At 39.6% G+C, this 18,095-nt stretch overlaps 1 protein-coding gene across 1 annotated transcript in view; it reads right to left on the bottom strand.

Moving 5' to 3' along the window:
- Positions 1-18,095, bottom strand: part of MYH15 (myosin heavy chain 15) — a 150,550-nt gene that overhangs the window by 109,116 nt on the left and 23,339 nt on the right. Inside the window, 3 exon segments of the mRNA XM_034990947.1 lie at positions 3,832-3,952; positions 13,005-13,141; positions 14,375-14,478. Coding sequence (XP_034846838.1) covers positions 3,832-3,952; positions 13,005-13,141; positions 14,375-14,478 — 362 coding nt within the window.

The raw sequence follows: 18,095 nt of genomic DNA, 5'->3' as shown, positions 1-18,095 counted from the left end.
CCACTTCCATGATGCAAAGGTACTGCTGGAGTAGCGGGTTTCTGACCAACTCCAAGTAGGAGTGGATTTCAGCTGGACATTCTCCAAGCCTGGAAGCAGAACGTGCTCCAACCACTTAACATTTAAAAAGCAGCCTATCCCATCCATCCTTCAGCTGCCCAGGAGAGAGCACACAGAGGAGCCAGTTGTTGTCTGGTGGTGATTTAGGTATGAGTCACCCACTCTCTGATCAGTTATCTTGAGTCATTGCCACAGTAATCCATAAGCCGGATGGCGTTACAGTTTTTTACTATGGGCGTCAAGAGCACACCCACACAAATAAAGCACATAGAATGATTTTTATCCTCTGGAGCCCTGAGGAAATCACTCTCTGTCTACAGCAGTCACTTTGAAACTTTAAAAAGAACAGGACAAACTTGCTTACCCCTTCTTAATTCCCTAAATATTTGGAAGTGGGGGTGGGAGAGAAACTGGTCTGGGGTGGACAGTAGTGAAGAAACAGGAAGAAGCCTGAAGATGTAGTCAGAGGAAGATATAGATGGTATGGCGTCTGCTGACTGAAATCAATAAACCAACATACGGCTTACTAATGAATCATTTTCATCATTTTCTATCCAATGAAGGAAGACTTAGGCAGCTGGACCTACACTTCCACTTTTCAGGGACTACACGGACTCATTCCTTAGCTCTTTTTCAAATAACCTCACAGAAACCTGATCAGTGGAGAGCAATAGCATACAATAGAACAAAAACAACCACCAAACAGAAATGGAGTCATATTTGTAACCACTTGGACCCCTGCCTTTCTCATCTGTAAAATAACATTAAAATATGCATCTGCCAAGGTCATAGGGAGAGAGTCAATGAGACAGAGAATGTAAATATATATAACACAACGTTTGGCACTTGGTACCCAATGCATGTTAGTTCCTGCTCTCCTATCCCCTTTCTGCTTTTACTTCCCCAACTTTCCTCCAATATTTCCTATGCTACCTTGAGCAGTTAATCTTTGTAAAGTTTACCGTCTTTAACTATAAAATGGAAATATAAATAAGATCAATTTTGTAGGGACGCTTGCGTGGCGTAATTGAGTGCCCAACTCTTGATTTCAGCTCAGGTCATGATCTCAAGGTCGTGATATCACCCCCGCCTCAGGCTCCATGCTGGGCTTGGAGTCTGCTTGAGAGTCTCTCTCCCTCTTCCTCTGCCCCTCCCCCTCCTCTCTCTCTCTCTCTCCAAAAAAAAAGATAAATTCTGTAGGCTTGTTGTCCAATTGAATGAGACATCTACACAAAGCACTTAGCATATGCTCAGTGGTTACTTTTATGATTTTTTTTTATCATTTTTAATCTTTTTAAAATTAAAACAACTTATTTTTAACAGGCATAGTTAAAACTCCCATGGAATCATAAAATACTGGACCTGAAGGACATTAGTTCTTGATAATGGCATGCAGTGGCTCTCAGCTGGGGATGGGACCTGCCCCTAAAGGAGGAGTGCATTTGAAAATAGGGAGGGCGTTCTTCCAACTGTCATCTTGACTGAGTGCTATGGGCAGTGAGCACATGGGAGCAAGAATGCAAAACCTCTACAATGTGCAGGACACACTCACATCTGAAGGATCGTCCTATTTAGATTCCAGTCACCCCTCCACTGAGACACGGAGGAATTCCACCTCTTTGCTGGGTACTCAGAGAGGTGAAGATATTTGACCAAGGTCCCAGAGTTAGTCAGCATTCGAGCTGGGACCAAATTCTGTAAGTGTTAACACTGCAAGAATTTTTGCCATCTTTTGCAATTGTCATCAACAGAGCATATACATCTCTATTCTTAGCAGGGGCAATTGTCTCTATAAAGTCAGTAAAATTCCTAAGAAAAGAAAAGCCTTACAGTGTGCTTTCTTACTCTCTCTCCAGGAGCAGGAGAAAGAGAAAGAGACAGAGAGGATGGAAGATGAGGATTTTTTTTTTCTTTTAATGTTGGATAATAATACATTAGTTTACTTCACTGGTTCTATTATAGTAAAGGCTGGTGGTAACTCAGTTCCTGGGAACACACTATTAAAGAGGCGAAGGTTTGATTTTAGTCCTCCTCTGGGCTCATTAGTTTTACACAGAGCAAGCCCCTGTTCTATAATCATAGCATGTCATGCATGCATGTCGTGGCTAATGTGTTAAAAAGCAAGAAACTGCCAAACACCCCTAACCTCACTATAAGCAATAGCTCAACTACTTGTCCTGCTGATCACGGTTCAAATTCAGCTCAATATTTAGTTTACCTTAACGTCTATGGAGCACCTACTACTTGCAGGGCACTCTGCTAGAGGCCAAGGGTCCCAGAATGTACTGATCACAGCCCATAGCCTCAAGGAGGTCCAGTGAGGAGGGAGAGCAAAAATGGAAACTGATGGGTTCAGTCTAGTATTGTGATAGAGGCAGAATTATTGATTGATAGAGTAAGTTAAACTAGGAGATTGCTGAAATGTTTTAAATAACATAGTCACACCAGATGCTTTAATATACCAAAAAGAAATAGTTTATTGTCATCAAAATAACTGTCTTCTATCCCAGATTTGTACATTTGTCTATCGCATTTTCAGATTTAAAATGTATGTAGAGTAAGACAATCTAAATGTCACCTGAATATTAGCTGTGTGCCCTTTGCAGTGTTACTTATGTTCCCTAACCCTTAGATTCCCCAACTGGGAAAACATCAGTATGCCTGCTCTCTTTACCTCTGAGTATTGTTGTAAGAACAGAAGGAGACAATGCCTGTGAATGTCTTATGCATACTCCATGTGATCGTACCATTCCCTCTTTCCAGAAAGGGATTTCTGGAAAAGCACCCAGCAAAAAGGGGGAATTTCCATTTCTCAGCCCCCCTGTAGCTAAGGGGGTAATTAGACTAATTTTCACCAATAGAATATTAGTGAAAATGACATCACTTCTAGCCCCAAGCTGTTAAGGTGGGTGTACTTTTTCTACAAATGATCTGTTCACCGTGTGCAGCATCTTTGGAGGCCACGTGTTACAGGTGGCCAAACTACAATATGGAAGAAGGCGATCCAATCTGTATTGGACTTGATGTAAGAAAGAAATATTTAGTTTACTGTCAGCTGAGATTTCAGTGTGTATGTGTTACTGCAGCATGGGGCTATCACATACTGACTCATATGCATTAGAGATGTAAATTATTATTTTGAAATGCACTAGCATACTTAGATGGTCTCATTATCTGGCAGCCCTGGGAACATTTACTGCATTCTGACCAAGCTTCAGGATCAGCAGTCCTCAGAGCACTTGTTATTTTATCATTAAAACAATTCTCCTGGGTGCTGCACAAAACCCACATGACCTTCGATCTCTCATTTCTGCTCTCAACATCCCTCCTTCGAATACTAACTTGAGCCTATATTTTAAAACCCTATCTCAACTACTGTGCCTGTTACTCTAAAAAGTCAGTATTCCAAACAGGCGGGGGATGCCAATTTTATTCATGTCAGAACTAATAGCTTTGAAAGCTTCTTAGTTGGACAACAAAGATGTTGGTCACAAGTAAAAGGCTTGCCTCCATCTGCAAAGAGACTTGTTACCTACGGGAAAAGTATCAAACAGTATATTAAGAATCTGGAAAGATTCTTAACACAGAGCATTTACTGTGGTATGCATCACAAGGGAAAACATTCCGAACACTCATCACAAGAGCTCTTACTTGCTTTTTTATAGAAGCTCTTGTTGCAGACATCACCAGAAGCTGAAAAATAACAAGTACAATATGTATACATTTATTACAAGATCATAGAGTCATAATGCTCTGGAAACATCACCCTACCTGTTCTACATTTTGACCTCTAGTAACATATTCATTACCAACTTTGATTCTGGGATGGATCAAGCCCTTCACCAACTCAGAGGAATTAATGCCCATGAGGAAAGCACCTTTGTCAGCACTTGGTCAGAAGAAAGGAAGGAAGGCAAGGAGGGAAAGGGGGAAGAGGGAAGGTGGGAGAAGGAAAAGGAAAACACTGTTAAAATTCATTCCATTAGAGCCAAACAGACTCCCCAGAGAACGAGAGGAGGGTCTGTTTAGACAGATGTAGCAGGGAAGACTGTAGTTTTGAAATAAAATGTCTGAATCTTAAATGTTTATAAGACTTTAGTTCTTGGAAGTGCAAATCAAATCACAATGAAATGCCACTTCACACTCACTAGACTTGCTATAATCAAAAAGACAGACAATAACAAGTGTTGGTGAAGGTGTGGAGGAATTGAAATCGCCACACATTGTTGGTTGGAATGTAGCATGGTATAGTCACTGTGGAAAACAGTTTGGCAGCTACTGAAAAGTTAGAGTTACTCTAGGAATCAGAAATTCTACTGCTGGGTATAGAACTAATAGAAGTGAAAACATATGTTCACACAAAAAATTGCACACAGATATTTCTAGCAACATTATTCATAACAGTCAAAAGTGGAAAATACCAAAACATCCGTCAACTGATGAATGGATAAACAAGATGCAGTATATAGATACAATGGAAACTTTTTCAGCCGTAAAAAAGGAATGAAGTATTGATGCATGCTGCAACATGGATCTAACTTGAAAATGTTATGCTAAGTGAAAGAAGCCAGAAACAAAAGGCCACACATTGTGTGATTCCAATTATATGAACCGTCCAGAATAGGCAATTCCAAAGAATATTAAGTAGCCCCTGTGGTTGCTAGGGAGAGAAGGGAATGGTGAGTAACTACTAGTGGGTACAGGATTCTTTTTGTGTTTTTTTTCCTCAAGTTTTTATTTAAATTCCAGTTAGTTAAGATACAGCATAATACTGGTTTCAAGTGTAGAATAGGATTCTTTTTGAAGTAATGGAATGTTCTGAAATTAGATAGTGGTAATGGTTACACAATCTTGTGAATATGCTAAAACTCACTGAGCTGTATACTTTAAAACGGTCAGTTTCATGGCATGTGAATTATACCTCAGTTACAAAAAGAATCTACTTCTTAATACTGGTCTTCTTCTGAAAAGAAATATTTATCTGATAAACATGGAAAATCTCATCTTTATTTTTTGCCTATTTTTCCCTTCCACATATGTACTGTAGCTTCCTTCAATGAAACGGGGACTTGGGACATGTAATTTGATAATTCAAGACAACCACCAATAATCAGCATAAGCCAGGACACTTGTATTTATCAAAAACCTTTCTTTTCCTGTCAAGTCTCTGTTTGCTCCATAGTGCCCTCTGCTGCCCAACAGGAATACTTACAACCCACACAATGGCATTATTCTAAAACAGTGCTTCCATTTTCTAAGGAAAGTGGGGGAAGAATGAGTGTTATCAGAAAGAGTAAATTAACATGTATCACATCATGTGTTTCTAAAAATGACAACAGTACAAGAGAAAGCCACAGGCAAAAAGTTATAAGCACATTTCCAATTGTAGATTTCTTCAGTTATCAAATAAAAGGAATATTTCATTCATCTGAAACGCATCCTACATTTTTTGATGAATGCTGATACATGCTAGCATATCTGATGTAGTCACTTTGTAAAATAATGTCTTACAATAGAAGGAAATGCAGTCATTCCTTACTTCACTAAAAAGTACAAGATTTCCTGAGCAATAACAACAGACAGGGAATAAGGTAAAAACAAAAAACAATTAGAGAGCTAATATGTCATTTGTATTATCTATATCCATTTCCTCTTGTGGGCCTTTGAAATTTTCACAAAGGCTTAAAAAGCTTGAAATGTTTATTTGCTTGTTAACTAAAATCAATACATATTATACATACATTTTAACAAGCTACACACCTACTCTATGTCAGTGATAATGGCCCAGGTACTCAGTTGCTATGAAACCTTTCAAAACGCAAAGCCTATTTGGGAAAATAAATGGAAAAATCAAAAGTAGAGCAGACGTGTTCATCCTATGCTGAGATATCCGTGCTAAGAGTGCCATATTTGGAGACAAAAGCATGATTATTTAAGTGGAGAATCCAGTGGATCAGAATCATGGCCTTTTTGCACTGGAATGGACTTTAAAGAGCACACAAGCTAGAATGAAAATATTCAATAGAAAGAGAGAAATGTAATGTGCCTGATCAATCTGAGTGGAAATGAATACTAACCAACAATGTGAAAAATGAACAATTCCACAGTATCTGTTCAGGAAAAAAAAAGACAGGAGTTCAGTTTTCTGAGCTTTGGAAGCATTCAGATGGCCAATACAGGTAATAATAGTCACAAACTCATGCCTCTTTTTTCCAGTGTTAAGGACAGTCCTTTAAGTCTATTTTTATCCATGAACAAAGGAAACCCAAATTCTCTGTACAATATCCCACCTTAGGCTCTAACAGAAATAGCATCCAACATTACAGAATCATTTCCCACCCACTCCAGAGACAGCCAAGTATCTACAGAGAAGTATTATACTTTGCATTTATCCTACAGATCATTACACATTCTCCAGTTTTTTGTGTTGTGTTGTGTTGTGTTGTGTTTAGACAGAAAACAATAGTCATCTTGTTCTAAAAAAATAAATTACTTCATTTGCACTAAGTTTCACAACCAAGGTGAAAATAGTTTAAGTCTATGAATAAATATCCATCTGACATTCAGGAAATGTTTATTATGAACACAGCAAGGTCTATAAACACATTTTCATCGTATGACCTGATGTGTTCTCAAAAGAGGCTTTATGAAATTCCCACCATCACGCCCTAGGACCTTGTGAATAAACCCATGGATTTTCATTAGGCTGTCTGATAGTTTAGCCAGAACAGGTGTTCTCAAACATTGGCTGGATCAGAATAGCCTGGAGAGCTCATAAAGGCACAAAGACTCGGCTTGCTGAAGGTGGTTAGGATCTGGGCCTGTTTTATATTCCCCAGGTGATTCTGACATACATGAAGATTTGAGAACAGAGTCCATATTATAGTGGTCCTCAAACTTAGATGCACATTGGGGTCACCCGGCAAGATGTCAAAACAAATAATGATGCCTGTACCTACACAGATTGGTCTGGGTGAGGCCTGAGCTCCAGAAATTTCAAAGCTCCTTGGGTGGGTCCAATGTTAAACAGAGTTTGAGAGCTACTCTCTAGAGAATGGTAGCCAGGTCTAATAAATACATTTTTTTTAAAGATTTTGTTAGTTAGTTTATTTATTTATTTAAAAGAGAGAGAGAGAAAGAACACACATGAGCAGGGGGAGGAGAGGAGGGGGAGGGAGAGGAAGGGGGAGGGGGAAAGAATCTCAAGCAGACTCTGCGCTGAGCATGGAGCCTAACACAGGGCTCGATCCCAGGACCCTGAGATCATGACCTGAGCCAAAACCAAGAGCTGGACGCTTAACTGACTGAGCCATCCAGGCGCCCCTGGTAAGTGCATTTTGAAGTCAAGAAGATAGAATGAAGTCTGACTTTACCTAAAAACAAGTAAGGCGGTAGAGGAAAACAAAAGGCAATTTTCTCCAACCTTATAATTTCATCCTAGTTCAATCCCATATGTAAACAGTCAGATATAAAGAAAGGAACAAAATCCAGTTTTGTCAATCCACAACCCGGCTAATGTGGAAGAGGGGTTAAAAGAATGGCATTCAACTGTTACCTTTTATGTAGAGTTATAATATTGTTTCTGAGCTGTTCACATTTCCCTAATTTATTAAACAAAGTTTACTGATCACTTGCTATGTGCAAGGCCTAAGTGCTAGATGCTGTAGCAAGAGAGATAAACAAGACAAGAAATTTGACATCAAGGAGTTTATAACCCACGAGACTAAATAAAACAGAAAAAAATAACAAGTCAGTAAAACAACGCTTATCAGAGACAAAGAAATCAATTATTATGAAAGTTTGAAAGAAGGAGAGATCCCTTCTGGACTGCCTGACCAGGGAATATTTAAAAAAAGATATAGTATTTGATCTGAGTCTTGAAAGATGAGAAGGGTTTTGATAAGCAAATACAAAAAGAACAAGAATTTCTGAGACAGAACAGCATGACTTACAGGCATTGCAGTAGGAGAGAGCTGGTACGGTCAAAGACTGGACCACGAAGTCAGGGGGTGAGCAATAAACTGAGAAAAGCGAGTAATTTCTGGTCACAGAAGACTTCTGACGCCAATCACTACAAGGTGATCTTTGAATAATGGGAAAACATTAAGGGACTTTTAGTAAAGAAATGGTATAGAATCAGACCTCACAATGATTAATTTTGTGCACGTGTGCAAGACAGATCAGAGTGGGAAGAGTAGAGAGAAAGTGAACCCATTGCAAAATGCCAACATGCAAGGTGCTGATGGTCTAAACTGGTAATAAGAAATGGGAAAAGACAGAAAAATGACCAAGAGGGCTCTGCCCTGAGAAGTAGAGGAAGGAGCAGCATCGTGAATACAAAGAGAAGTCAACAGGAATATATCACATGGGAAGAGAAGAGGGTATTCATTTTAGCCATGCAGTTTAGGATACCACGAGATTATGCAGTAGAAAGAAATGTGGGGTTGGCACTCAAGAAAGAAGCAAAGGCAAAAATGCCCCCTTCGGTTTGGGTGCCTTCTCCCTTTCCACCCTCTTCTCCGTCTGTCCAGCTCCTTCAATCCTCCTTCCATGGTTAACCGGGGGAAAAAATCACCAAAGCTTAATATGTTAACAGCCCTTAGAAATCAGTAAGAAAAAGCCAATTGTTCCAAACAAAAATGTTTTCAATTTTAAAAGTAGGCCAAGGATGGAAACAAAAATCCCAAAATAAAACAATGCAAATAGGTAACATACAAAAATTAATTTTATTAGTATTTAAGTATAAAACAAAAGCTGGCTACTTGACAATAGAAAAATAACTTAATATTAGTGAACGTAGTGAGAAAGTTACTCTCAGATGCTGCTGATGGGAATATAAATGGTAAAACATAGGGCAGCTTGAGAAAAAAATTTACTCTTAGAAGTTTATTCTAAGAAAATTTTATATATATCTTTGAATCTGTAAGGATGTTCACCACAAATTTGTTCATGATGAAATAATTTCAATATTTAATAAGAGATATTTAAACTAATTATCCATACAATGGGACATTTTGTAGCCATCTAAAAAGATATTGCAGAAAAGACGAAAAGATGTTCACACATAATTTAGTGAAAAAATCTAGTATGGAACCTGAAGAGTATGAACATATATATTTTAAAAAGTTCCCTGTGCATATTCAACTATAAAAACACATGAAAGATAGGTCCTGTGGCATTAACAGTGATTGTCCCTAAGCAAGTAGGATTCTTTTAAGAAATAATAATCTACTACCAGGTGCCAGGCACTGTTTTAAAACCTAGAAACACAGCACTGAACACACCAAATTAAGTTCCTGCTCTTATGGAGCTTACATCTGATAGGGATTGAGGAGTAGGATGGTCAATTAAAAAAAAAAAAGCTGTATGAATGACACAAAAAGTATTCAGGATAAGCAGAGAGAGAGCGATAGGAAGGTGGTGGGAGTGGTCAGGGAAGGCTTTTCTGATAAGGTAACATTTAAGAGGATACCTTAATAAAGTGAGGAAGTAAGCCATGGAGATGCCTAGGAAAAAAGAGCTCCAGAAAGGAGGAGGAGTCAGTGAGAAAGTCCTGAAACAGGAGTGCTCACATGCTCTAAAAAGAGTGGAGAGATTAGTGGGGCTGAGAGAAGGGAATGAGAGAAGGAGAAAGGGTAGATGAAGATTCTGTACCCTATTCTGAGGATAGGGGTCGGTGGGGGTGGGTAGATGATTCCACACCAAGCAATTCTGCAACACCAGCTGGGTATCCTATAATTCAACTCAATTCTATCCAAAGATAGCATCAGATTCCATGGGTTAAGTGTTCAGTTCAACAAGATTGTTACTCCCCCACTTCAGATGTTAGTTGCAAGTCCAGGTTGTCTCCTGGGCTGTTGACTCACAGGCTATAGATTCATGGCTCCAGTGACCCCCTCCTTGGGTTCAATTAATGTGCTAGGGACTCACAGAACTCAGAGGAACATTTTATTTACCATAGGAACAATTTATTATAAAAAGATATAACGCAGGAACAACCAGATGGAATAGAAGGCAGAGGGCAAAGTATAGGAAGAGTGCAGAATACAGTTTCCTCCCCAAATCTTCATGGGTTCACCAACCTGGAAGCTCTCCAAACCTGTCCTTTTGGGTTTTTATGGAGACTTCATTTCAAGCACATGACTGGTTAAATCATTGGCCATTGGTGATAGAAATCGATCCTAAGCCCTCTCTTCTCCCCTGTTGGAGGTGAGACTGAAAGTTCCATCTGTCTAACCACACGGTTAGTTCCTATGCTGACCAGCCGCCATCCTTAGGTAGAGTCCAAAAGTCACCTCATTAACATAACAAGATCACCTGTATTGCTCTCATCACTTAGAAAATTCCAAGGGTCTTAAGAACTCTGTGTCAGAAACTGGACCAAAGATCAAATATAATTTATTTTATTATAAATCACAATATCACAGTAGGAGATGGGATTAGAGAGATTTGGAAATATCACAGAGGACAAGGAGGCTATGATGAGAACTCGGGGTTTAGGAGGTGCCTGGGTTACTCAGTCAGTTGAGTGTCCATCTCTTGGTTCCAGCTCAGGTTATGATCTCAGGGTCCTGGGATTGAGCCCCTCTTTGGGCTCTGCACTCAGCATGGAGTCTGCTTGAGGTTACTCTCTCTCCCTCCCACTCTGTGTGCACACATACTCTCTCTCTCAAATAAATAAATAAATCTTTAAAAAAAAAAAAAAGACTTAGGGCAATCAGAGAAAGATATGTATCATATGACCTCACTGATATGAGGAATTTTTAATCTCAGGAAACAAACTGAGGGTTGCTGGAGTGGGGGGTGGGGTGGGAGGGATGGGGTGACTGGGTGATAGATACTGGGGAGGGTATGTGCTCTGGTAAGTGCTGTGAATTGCGCAAGACTGTTGAATCTCAGATCTGTACCTATGAAACAAATAATGCAATATATGTTAAGAAAAAAAAAAAAAGAAGAGGATAGCAGGAGGGGAAGAATGAAGGGGGGAAATCGGAGGGGTAGACGAACCATGAGAGACGATGGACTCTGAAAAACAAACTGAGGGTTCTGGGTGAGGGGAGGATGGGTTAGCCTGGTGATGGGTATTAAAGAGGACGTTCTGCATGGAGCACTGGGTGTTATGCACAAACAATGAATCATGGAACATTACATCTAAAACTAATGATGTAATGTATGGGGATTAACATAACAATAAAAAAATTTTAAAAAACGGACTTAGGGTTTAAGTAAGATGGGAGCTATTGATAAGTCTAGAGTGAAGAGAAGACATGAACTGACTTATACCATGAAAGGATCACCACTGGCTGTTCTGTGCAGAACTATCAGTAATGAGACAAGGGTGAAGACAGGGAGACCAATAAAGAAGCTATTGTAATAATCTGGTAAGAAACAATGGCTCAGACTATGGTAGCACTGGACATGGTCATGGTAAGTAGTGATAAGTTTTATATATATTTAAAGGTAGCCACAACAAGGCAGAGACAAAGGAGTTTAGGATGATGCTAAGAGTCAGGGCAACTGAGAGAATCCAGCTGACATTTACTAAAGACTGAGAAATGAAGAGTTGGTAGCAGGGGCTACCTTATACCCATTAGGATGGCTACTATTAAAAAAAAATTTTAATAAGAAATGATAAATGTTGACAAATATGTGGAGAAACTGATAACATTATGGCATCGCTGGTGGGAATGTAAAATGATGCAGCCACTATGGAAAAGAGTATGGTATGGTTCCTCAAAAAACTTTAACATAGAATTACCATTTAATCCAGCAAGTCCCTCTCTGGGCTAAACACCAATATTCACAACAGTATTAATCACAGTAGTGAAAGGTAGAAGCGACTCAAATGTCCATAAATGGATAAATGGATAAACAAAATGTGAAATATACATACAATGGAATATTATTCAGCTTTAGAAAGGAATGAAATTCTGACACACACTATAACATGGATGAACCCTGAAGACATTCTGCTAAGTGAAATAAGCCAGACATAGAAAGACAAATACCGTAGGATCCCACTTACATGAGATACCTAGGGTAGGCAAATTCGTAGAGACAGAAAGAAGAATAATGGTTGAGAGGGGTTAAGAAAAGGGGGTAATAGGGAGTTATTAACAGGTACAGAGTTTCCGTTTGGGATCATGAAAAAGTTCTGGAGGTGGATACTGGTGATGGTTGCACGACACTAATGTACTTAATATCACTGAACTATACACTTAAAAACAGTTAAAATGGTAAACTTTATATTATGTATATTTTACCACAACTGAAAATACAAAATTTTTAAGAATAATTTGTTGAAAGATTTGAATGAATGGGTTTTCTCCTTTGTGTTTTAGTAGCCAGGAAGTTTAATAATAAATGAAATAATTACAATAACTACGCTTTCTTCTTTTCCTAATTGTGATTTTCTATTTTAATGTTCATTCCAGACAGATCATTCAATGTAAGATGCCTCAGATCTTTTTGGTAAACAGGCAAGACTACAGATTTTTTTCATGTGAATGAAAAACAAAGGGAGATGAAGCATTGCGGTCTCAACCCAATGGAAACTCTACCTTGGGAATTCTAAAGATCTTTGTCCGCACCTCCATTATGTCACTTAATACATCTTCTGGTAATTTGCTCCTGTCTCTGTTTTTCTCAGCGGGCTATGTGCTGACAGCAGGGCTCTCTCTCGTCAAGCCTCTATTACCCACATTGCGCAAATTTTCTGGCATTGTCAATAATTAAGGACTGTTTCTCATTCTGAGATACAAGAATTATACATCAGAAGGGTGGTTAAGAGAATAATTTTGAGGAGCAGCAACCGAGGGAGATCGCTGATCAGTTTCAACATTTTCAAAAACCGAGAGGCGAGGTAACTGCCAGGAAAAGGGAGCAGGCCTGGGGTCGGCGAACTGAAGAGAGTATGTGCCATGGCCTCAAAGTAATTCTTACTTTCTGTGCCATCTGCTTCCACTTGTTCTTCTCTGGGTTTCTGTTTAAATTTCATGTTTCCAAAGTGCGTGATGGCTCCAATGAGTTTATAGGATCCACACTTCTCCTCAGGAAGAAAGCCCAAGATGTCCATGGCCTGCTGTAAAAAGAGAAACAGATGGCCATGTCTTCATTTGCCTAATGGCTGCAGTAAGCCCCTCACCCCCGCTGCGTGTCACACTTCCCTACACTCCACGGGCTGTCAAAGGCAATGAAACAGATCGCCACAGCCCGAGGTGGGACAGCTCTGTTCAAAGCAATGCAGATCAGCCCTGTTGGCACTTGGTCACCCACAGTCTGCCTATGCCTTTAAAAGAGAATTAGGAAGGCTTGTTTAACTTCCAGAAGTTTTAGGACTTTCCTTCGATGCCCTGCTCCCCTCCTCTCCCTTCCAGCCATTGATCATTAGCTGGCTCTATGAGGTAAATTATTTTGCCTTCCATCGTTATGGCAGAAAGTAGCACCAATATCTGACGGGTTGCTTATTTGGGGGGCTCCCCTATGTCCCCCCAACTTTATTCAAAGGGAAGTGTTTCAGAAAAGAAAAAACCACGGCACCGGAAAACCGCACCCTAAGAAGCTGCTGCACGTGGTGAGATGTGTGTTCTCACACACTCCCAGAGGGTAGAAACCGGTACAATCTTTCTAGTGGTTAATTTAGCATATGTGTCAAGAGACTATAAAAAATTCATAATCCTTGCCTAGTAATTTCACTTTGGGGAATGTAGCATAAGGTGAATCTAATATACAGAAAAAGCATTTACCTACAAAGATATTTACCACAGGAGAAAACAAAACAGAAAATCTTTGAGTCTAACAATAGGAGAATGGCTAACTACACTACAGGACAAATGCCTGGTAAAATATTAAGTATTCATTTAAATGTTTATGAAGAGTTTGTAAGAACACTGAAAATGCTTATATTACAGGATTAATCAAAAAAGCAAACTGTATACTGAATAGTGTATACAGGGTGATTTATTAAAAAAAAAAAAAAAAAAGCCACCAAACCAACTATATAGTAAAAACCCCAAATAGAAAAAAAAGAAGAAGAAAGACTATAAAGACCTATACCAAACAAAACAGTGGTTGCCATTGAGCTGAAATGTCTTCCTATCTTTCCACACATTCCAAACTTACCATACTCACAATGTGTACTTTTGCAGTAAGTAAGTAAACTTTGAACAGACACAGACTTAGAGGGACTCCTTGCACCCTCCACCCCTAGAGGAAGGAAAGTGACTTCTCCAGGACCCTTTAGAAGAAGGATCTGAAATGCTTTCATTTCTCATTGTCATTACCAAACTTGGCGTTAATAATTAACGAGCCTTACATCAGGGGTCAGCAATTCTTTAGCATCATCCCAGCTGTCCAGAGCAACTACTCCATGACAGCAAAAGGGAAAGTCAGAGGGATTTTCAGACACCAGGAGCATGTCTGCAGTGGGAAAACCATCAGTTAAACGGTTAAAGAAATCCACAAGGCTTTAGAAAATAATTGACCAATATTCACAGTTTACTCTTACAGCTGATAGCACAGTTGTAAACAAGCCAAAATAAAATCCATATTCTACAGCCAACCCTCTGCAATCAAATTTTGCCCTCTATTAACTTGTCAGTCATGTGTTAATGCCTCCCAAGAGAAGACCAGGCAGACCAAATCCAAACGCAGATTCAATTGCAACAGCTTGAATTGGTGTGAAAAAAACAGATCATGCATGTTGGCAAAACTTTGAAAACAGGAATTTGGCCTAGATGCACGGTTGAGGGCGGAGGACAAAAAATATTTTGTAAAATTATAACAGGACTGAGTTTCAAAGGCTAGGAAGTGGGCAGACCCTGGGGTTACGCACCCCGGGAACATTAGCAATGTATCCTGTCATATCACATCCTCCCTATTAGGAGGCTGAGGCTGTCTTTCAAGGAATCCATAAATCAGCGTCCGTGTTCAGCACTGCACCTTTGATGTGTCTAAGACTCCTGACATGATTCACTTAGTCAGGAAACATAATGCAGGCGGAAGCTAAGCGGGCTGTCGGCAGCACATCAGCAACGGGCTTGGCCAAATCACATTAACCGCTTAATGCCTCACACTTGCTCCCCGTGAAGTTTCTTGGAGCTGATCTGATTTTTGTATTTATCACTTAGTGAAATGAAGCTGCTATCCTCAACCCCAAATCTCAGAAACAAATTGCACTTTTCGAACGTTCATGGCAGCTTCGTTTAGAAAAACCCAAGTGTCCATCAAGAGTTAACAAAGTCCTGTGTGTCCGTACAACAGATCATTCGTCAGCAAACGAAGGAATGAACTATGAATATATGCTACAGCATGGAAGAATCTCAAAATAATGATGCTGAGTGAAATACGCCAGACAAAAAAAACAGTATATACTGTGTGATTCCAACTTATAAAATTCAAGAAAATGTAATCCAATCCATAGTGACAGGAAGAATATTAGTGGTTGCCAAGGGTCTGGGTGGGGAGGGGAAGACTCAGAGGAGTGAGAAAGGACAGAGGGGGGAGTTACAAACGATCACGAGAAGACTTTTGAGCAGATACGTGTATTATCTTGATGGCGGTGATGGTCTCAGGCATATATACATGTCAGCATTTACATTTATGTCGACAACACTTCAATGAAGCTTTTATAAAAGTTAAAAAGTAAAAAGAAATTGGGCCAGCTCAAAGGAGATCAAGCTGAAGGCAAGTACTAGATATACAGTATATATATTTAATATATATCTAATAGAAATATGATCCTTAAATCCTTACTTGAATGATTGATTCAAATATCCCTGAAATGTTCATACTTCCCAAGACTCTCTTTATGTTCTTTCTCATGCCTCACTTTCTATCAAGAAAAATTTGTTGAGCTCAAACGATGTGCCAGGCATTATTTTAAGTTTTAGAGATACATCAGTGGGGGGAAAAATATCCTGCCCCCATGAAGCTTCTATTCTAACGGTAGAGACAGAAATTTTAAAAATAAGTAAAATGTATGAAAATACATGAAATGTACAATGGTAATAAGTGCCATGGAGAAAAATAGCAGGGAAAGGGGGTAAAATGTATTGGCAACACAGGGGTGCCTGGCCAGCTCAGTCAGTGGAGCATTCAGCTCTTGATCTCCAGGTTGTGAGTTTGAGCCCCACACTGGGTGTAGAGTTTACCTAAAAATAAAATCTTAAAAATACAAAGCTACAGTTTTCAATAGAGTGGTCTGGGAAGGCCTCCACAAGGTGACATTTCAATAAAGACCAGCAAGAGTTGAGGGAGAAAGTAAGTGAGGGAAGAATGTTCCAGACAGAGAAGAGCAAATGCAAAGGCCCTGAGGTAGAAATTTGCCTGGCATTTTGAGTGGCTAAAGGTGGGTCAGGAAGGGGCAAATTAAGGAAGTGGGAAGTAGTAGGTTATGAGGTCAGAGAGGCATCGTGAGGACAGATCATAACTCCTCACAGGCCAGGGTGAGGATTTGGGCATTTATGCTCTATGTGAGGTAGAAAGCCACTGCAGGTTTTTGAGCAGAGGAATGACATCATCTGATTTCTTTTTTTTAATTTATCATGGCTGCTGGGTTAAAGACAGAGGGAGCAAGGATGGAAGCAGGACTATCAAGCAGAAGACTGTTAAATAATCCAGGAGAGGGGCGCCTGGGGGGCTCAGTCAGTTAAGCATCTGCCTTCAGCTCAGGTAATGCTGCCGGGGGCCTGGGATTGAGTCCCACATTGGGCTCCCTGCTCCGCAGAGAGTTCGCTTCTCCCTCTGCCTGCTGTTTCCCCTGCTTGTGCTCTCTGACAAATAAATAAATAAAATCTTAAAGAAAAATTCAGGAGAGAGATGATGGTATTTGACCAGGGTAGTAAAAGCAGCAATGGTAAGGAAGTGCTCAGAGGGTGGATTTTGAAAGTAGATGAAAGAGGTGAGAATAAGGTGGGAGAAACAGAGGAGTTCAAGGGCTTGTCTTAGGCACATTACACTTGAGATGCTATAATGAATACATGCTATAACATGGAAGAATCTCAAAATAATTATGCTGAGTGAAATAAGCCAGACAAGAAAAGAGGATATACTGTGTAATTCCATCTTACAAATTTCTAGAATTTTTTTTTCTTTTAAAATGTTTTAGTTTTGTGTAAACTAAAAGGAAATTGACACACTAAAATCGCAAAAGACCTTGGGCATGCACATTAACCTTGTTAAGGGTTCTTCTACATGTCTTTCTTTTCCATAGGAATTTCCCTTAAATGTTTAAAACCCATAGTTTTTACTGTATATACAGCCTAAACCATAGCGATCTATGATTCTGTCATTTTACACTGTGCAAAATCCTCAAAATATAGTGGTACCACAGGAAAAAAAAATCAGTCACAAGTAAATTCCATTGTAAGTCATTCATATAATTTGGTTCTTCTCCAAACCAAGTCGAGATATAAAAGAGTCAGTTAGCTAGGAGTCTGGAATCCTGGAGAGAATCTGGACTCGTGATCAAACTGTGGAAGTCATCAGATGGGAACAATCTTTAAAGCTGTCAGTCTAGATGAGGTCACCACGGGTTAGATGCAAGGACTGAGCCCCAGGGCGCTCTAAAGTTATAGGCCAGATGAAAGAGAAAGAGCCACAGAGAAATATGCAGAGATTTAGGGGAGAAACAAGAGAAGGTGGTGTGCTAGAAACCAAGAGGGGAGATTCTCAAGGAGGAGGGAGCAATCAGTGGTGTCATATACTGTCATGACTTTCAAGGTCAAGAAATATCTATATATTCTTCTGCAAGGCTCATTCATGGCTTTACTGATGACTCTCAAATCTTTATTTTCTGAGCTCCAGACCTAGAACTCCAACTTCCCACCAGACATGTCAGTGCAGATGGCTATAAGTAGCTCAAATCCAACACTACCAAAACTGAATCTATGATATTTTCCATGTCTGCCCTGAAGCTATGTGTCTTCTGTGGTTCCTTATGCTGGTGAATGTCACCGCCTTACTCAGGATAGACATGGGGGTGCCCTGAAATGTCCTTTCATGGCTCAAAGACAGACATCATTTCCATGTCTTTC

This window comes from Mirounga leonina, unplaced genomic scaffold (genome assembly GCF_011800145.1).
Source record: "Mirounga leonina isolate KUSES-001 unplaced genomic scaffold, KU_Mleo_1.0 Mir_115, whole genome shotgun sequence".
NCBI classification, from domain to species: Eukaryota; Metazoa; Chordata; class Mammalia; order Carnivora; family Phocidae; genus Mirounga; species Mirounga leonina.
The sequence above is the reverse complement of the archived record's forward strand: the minus strand, read 5'-3'. Positions and strand labels throughout refer to the sequence as shown.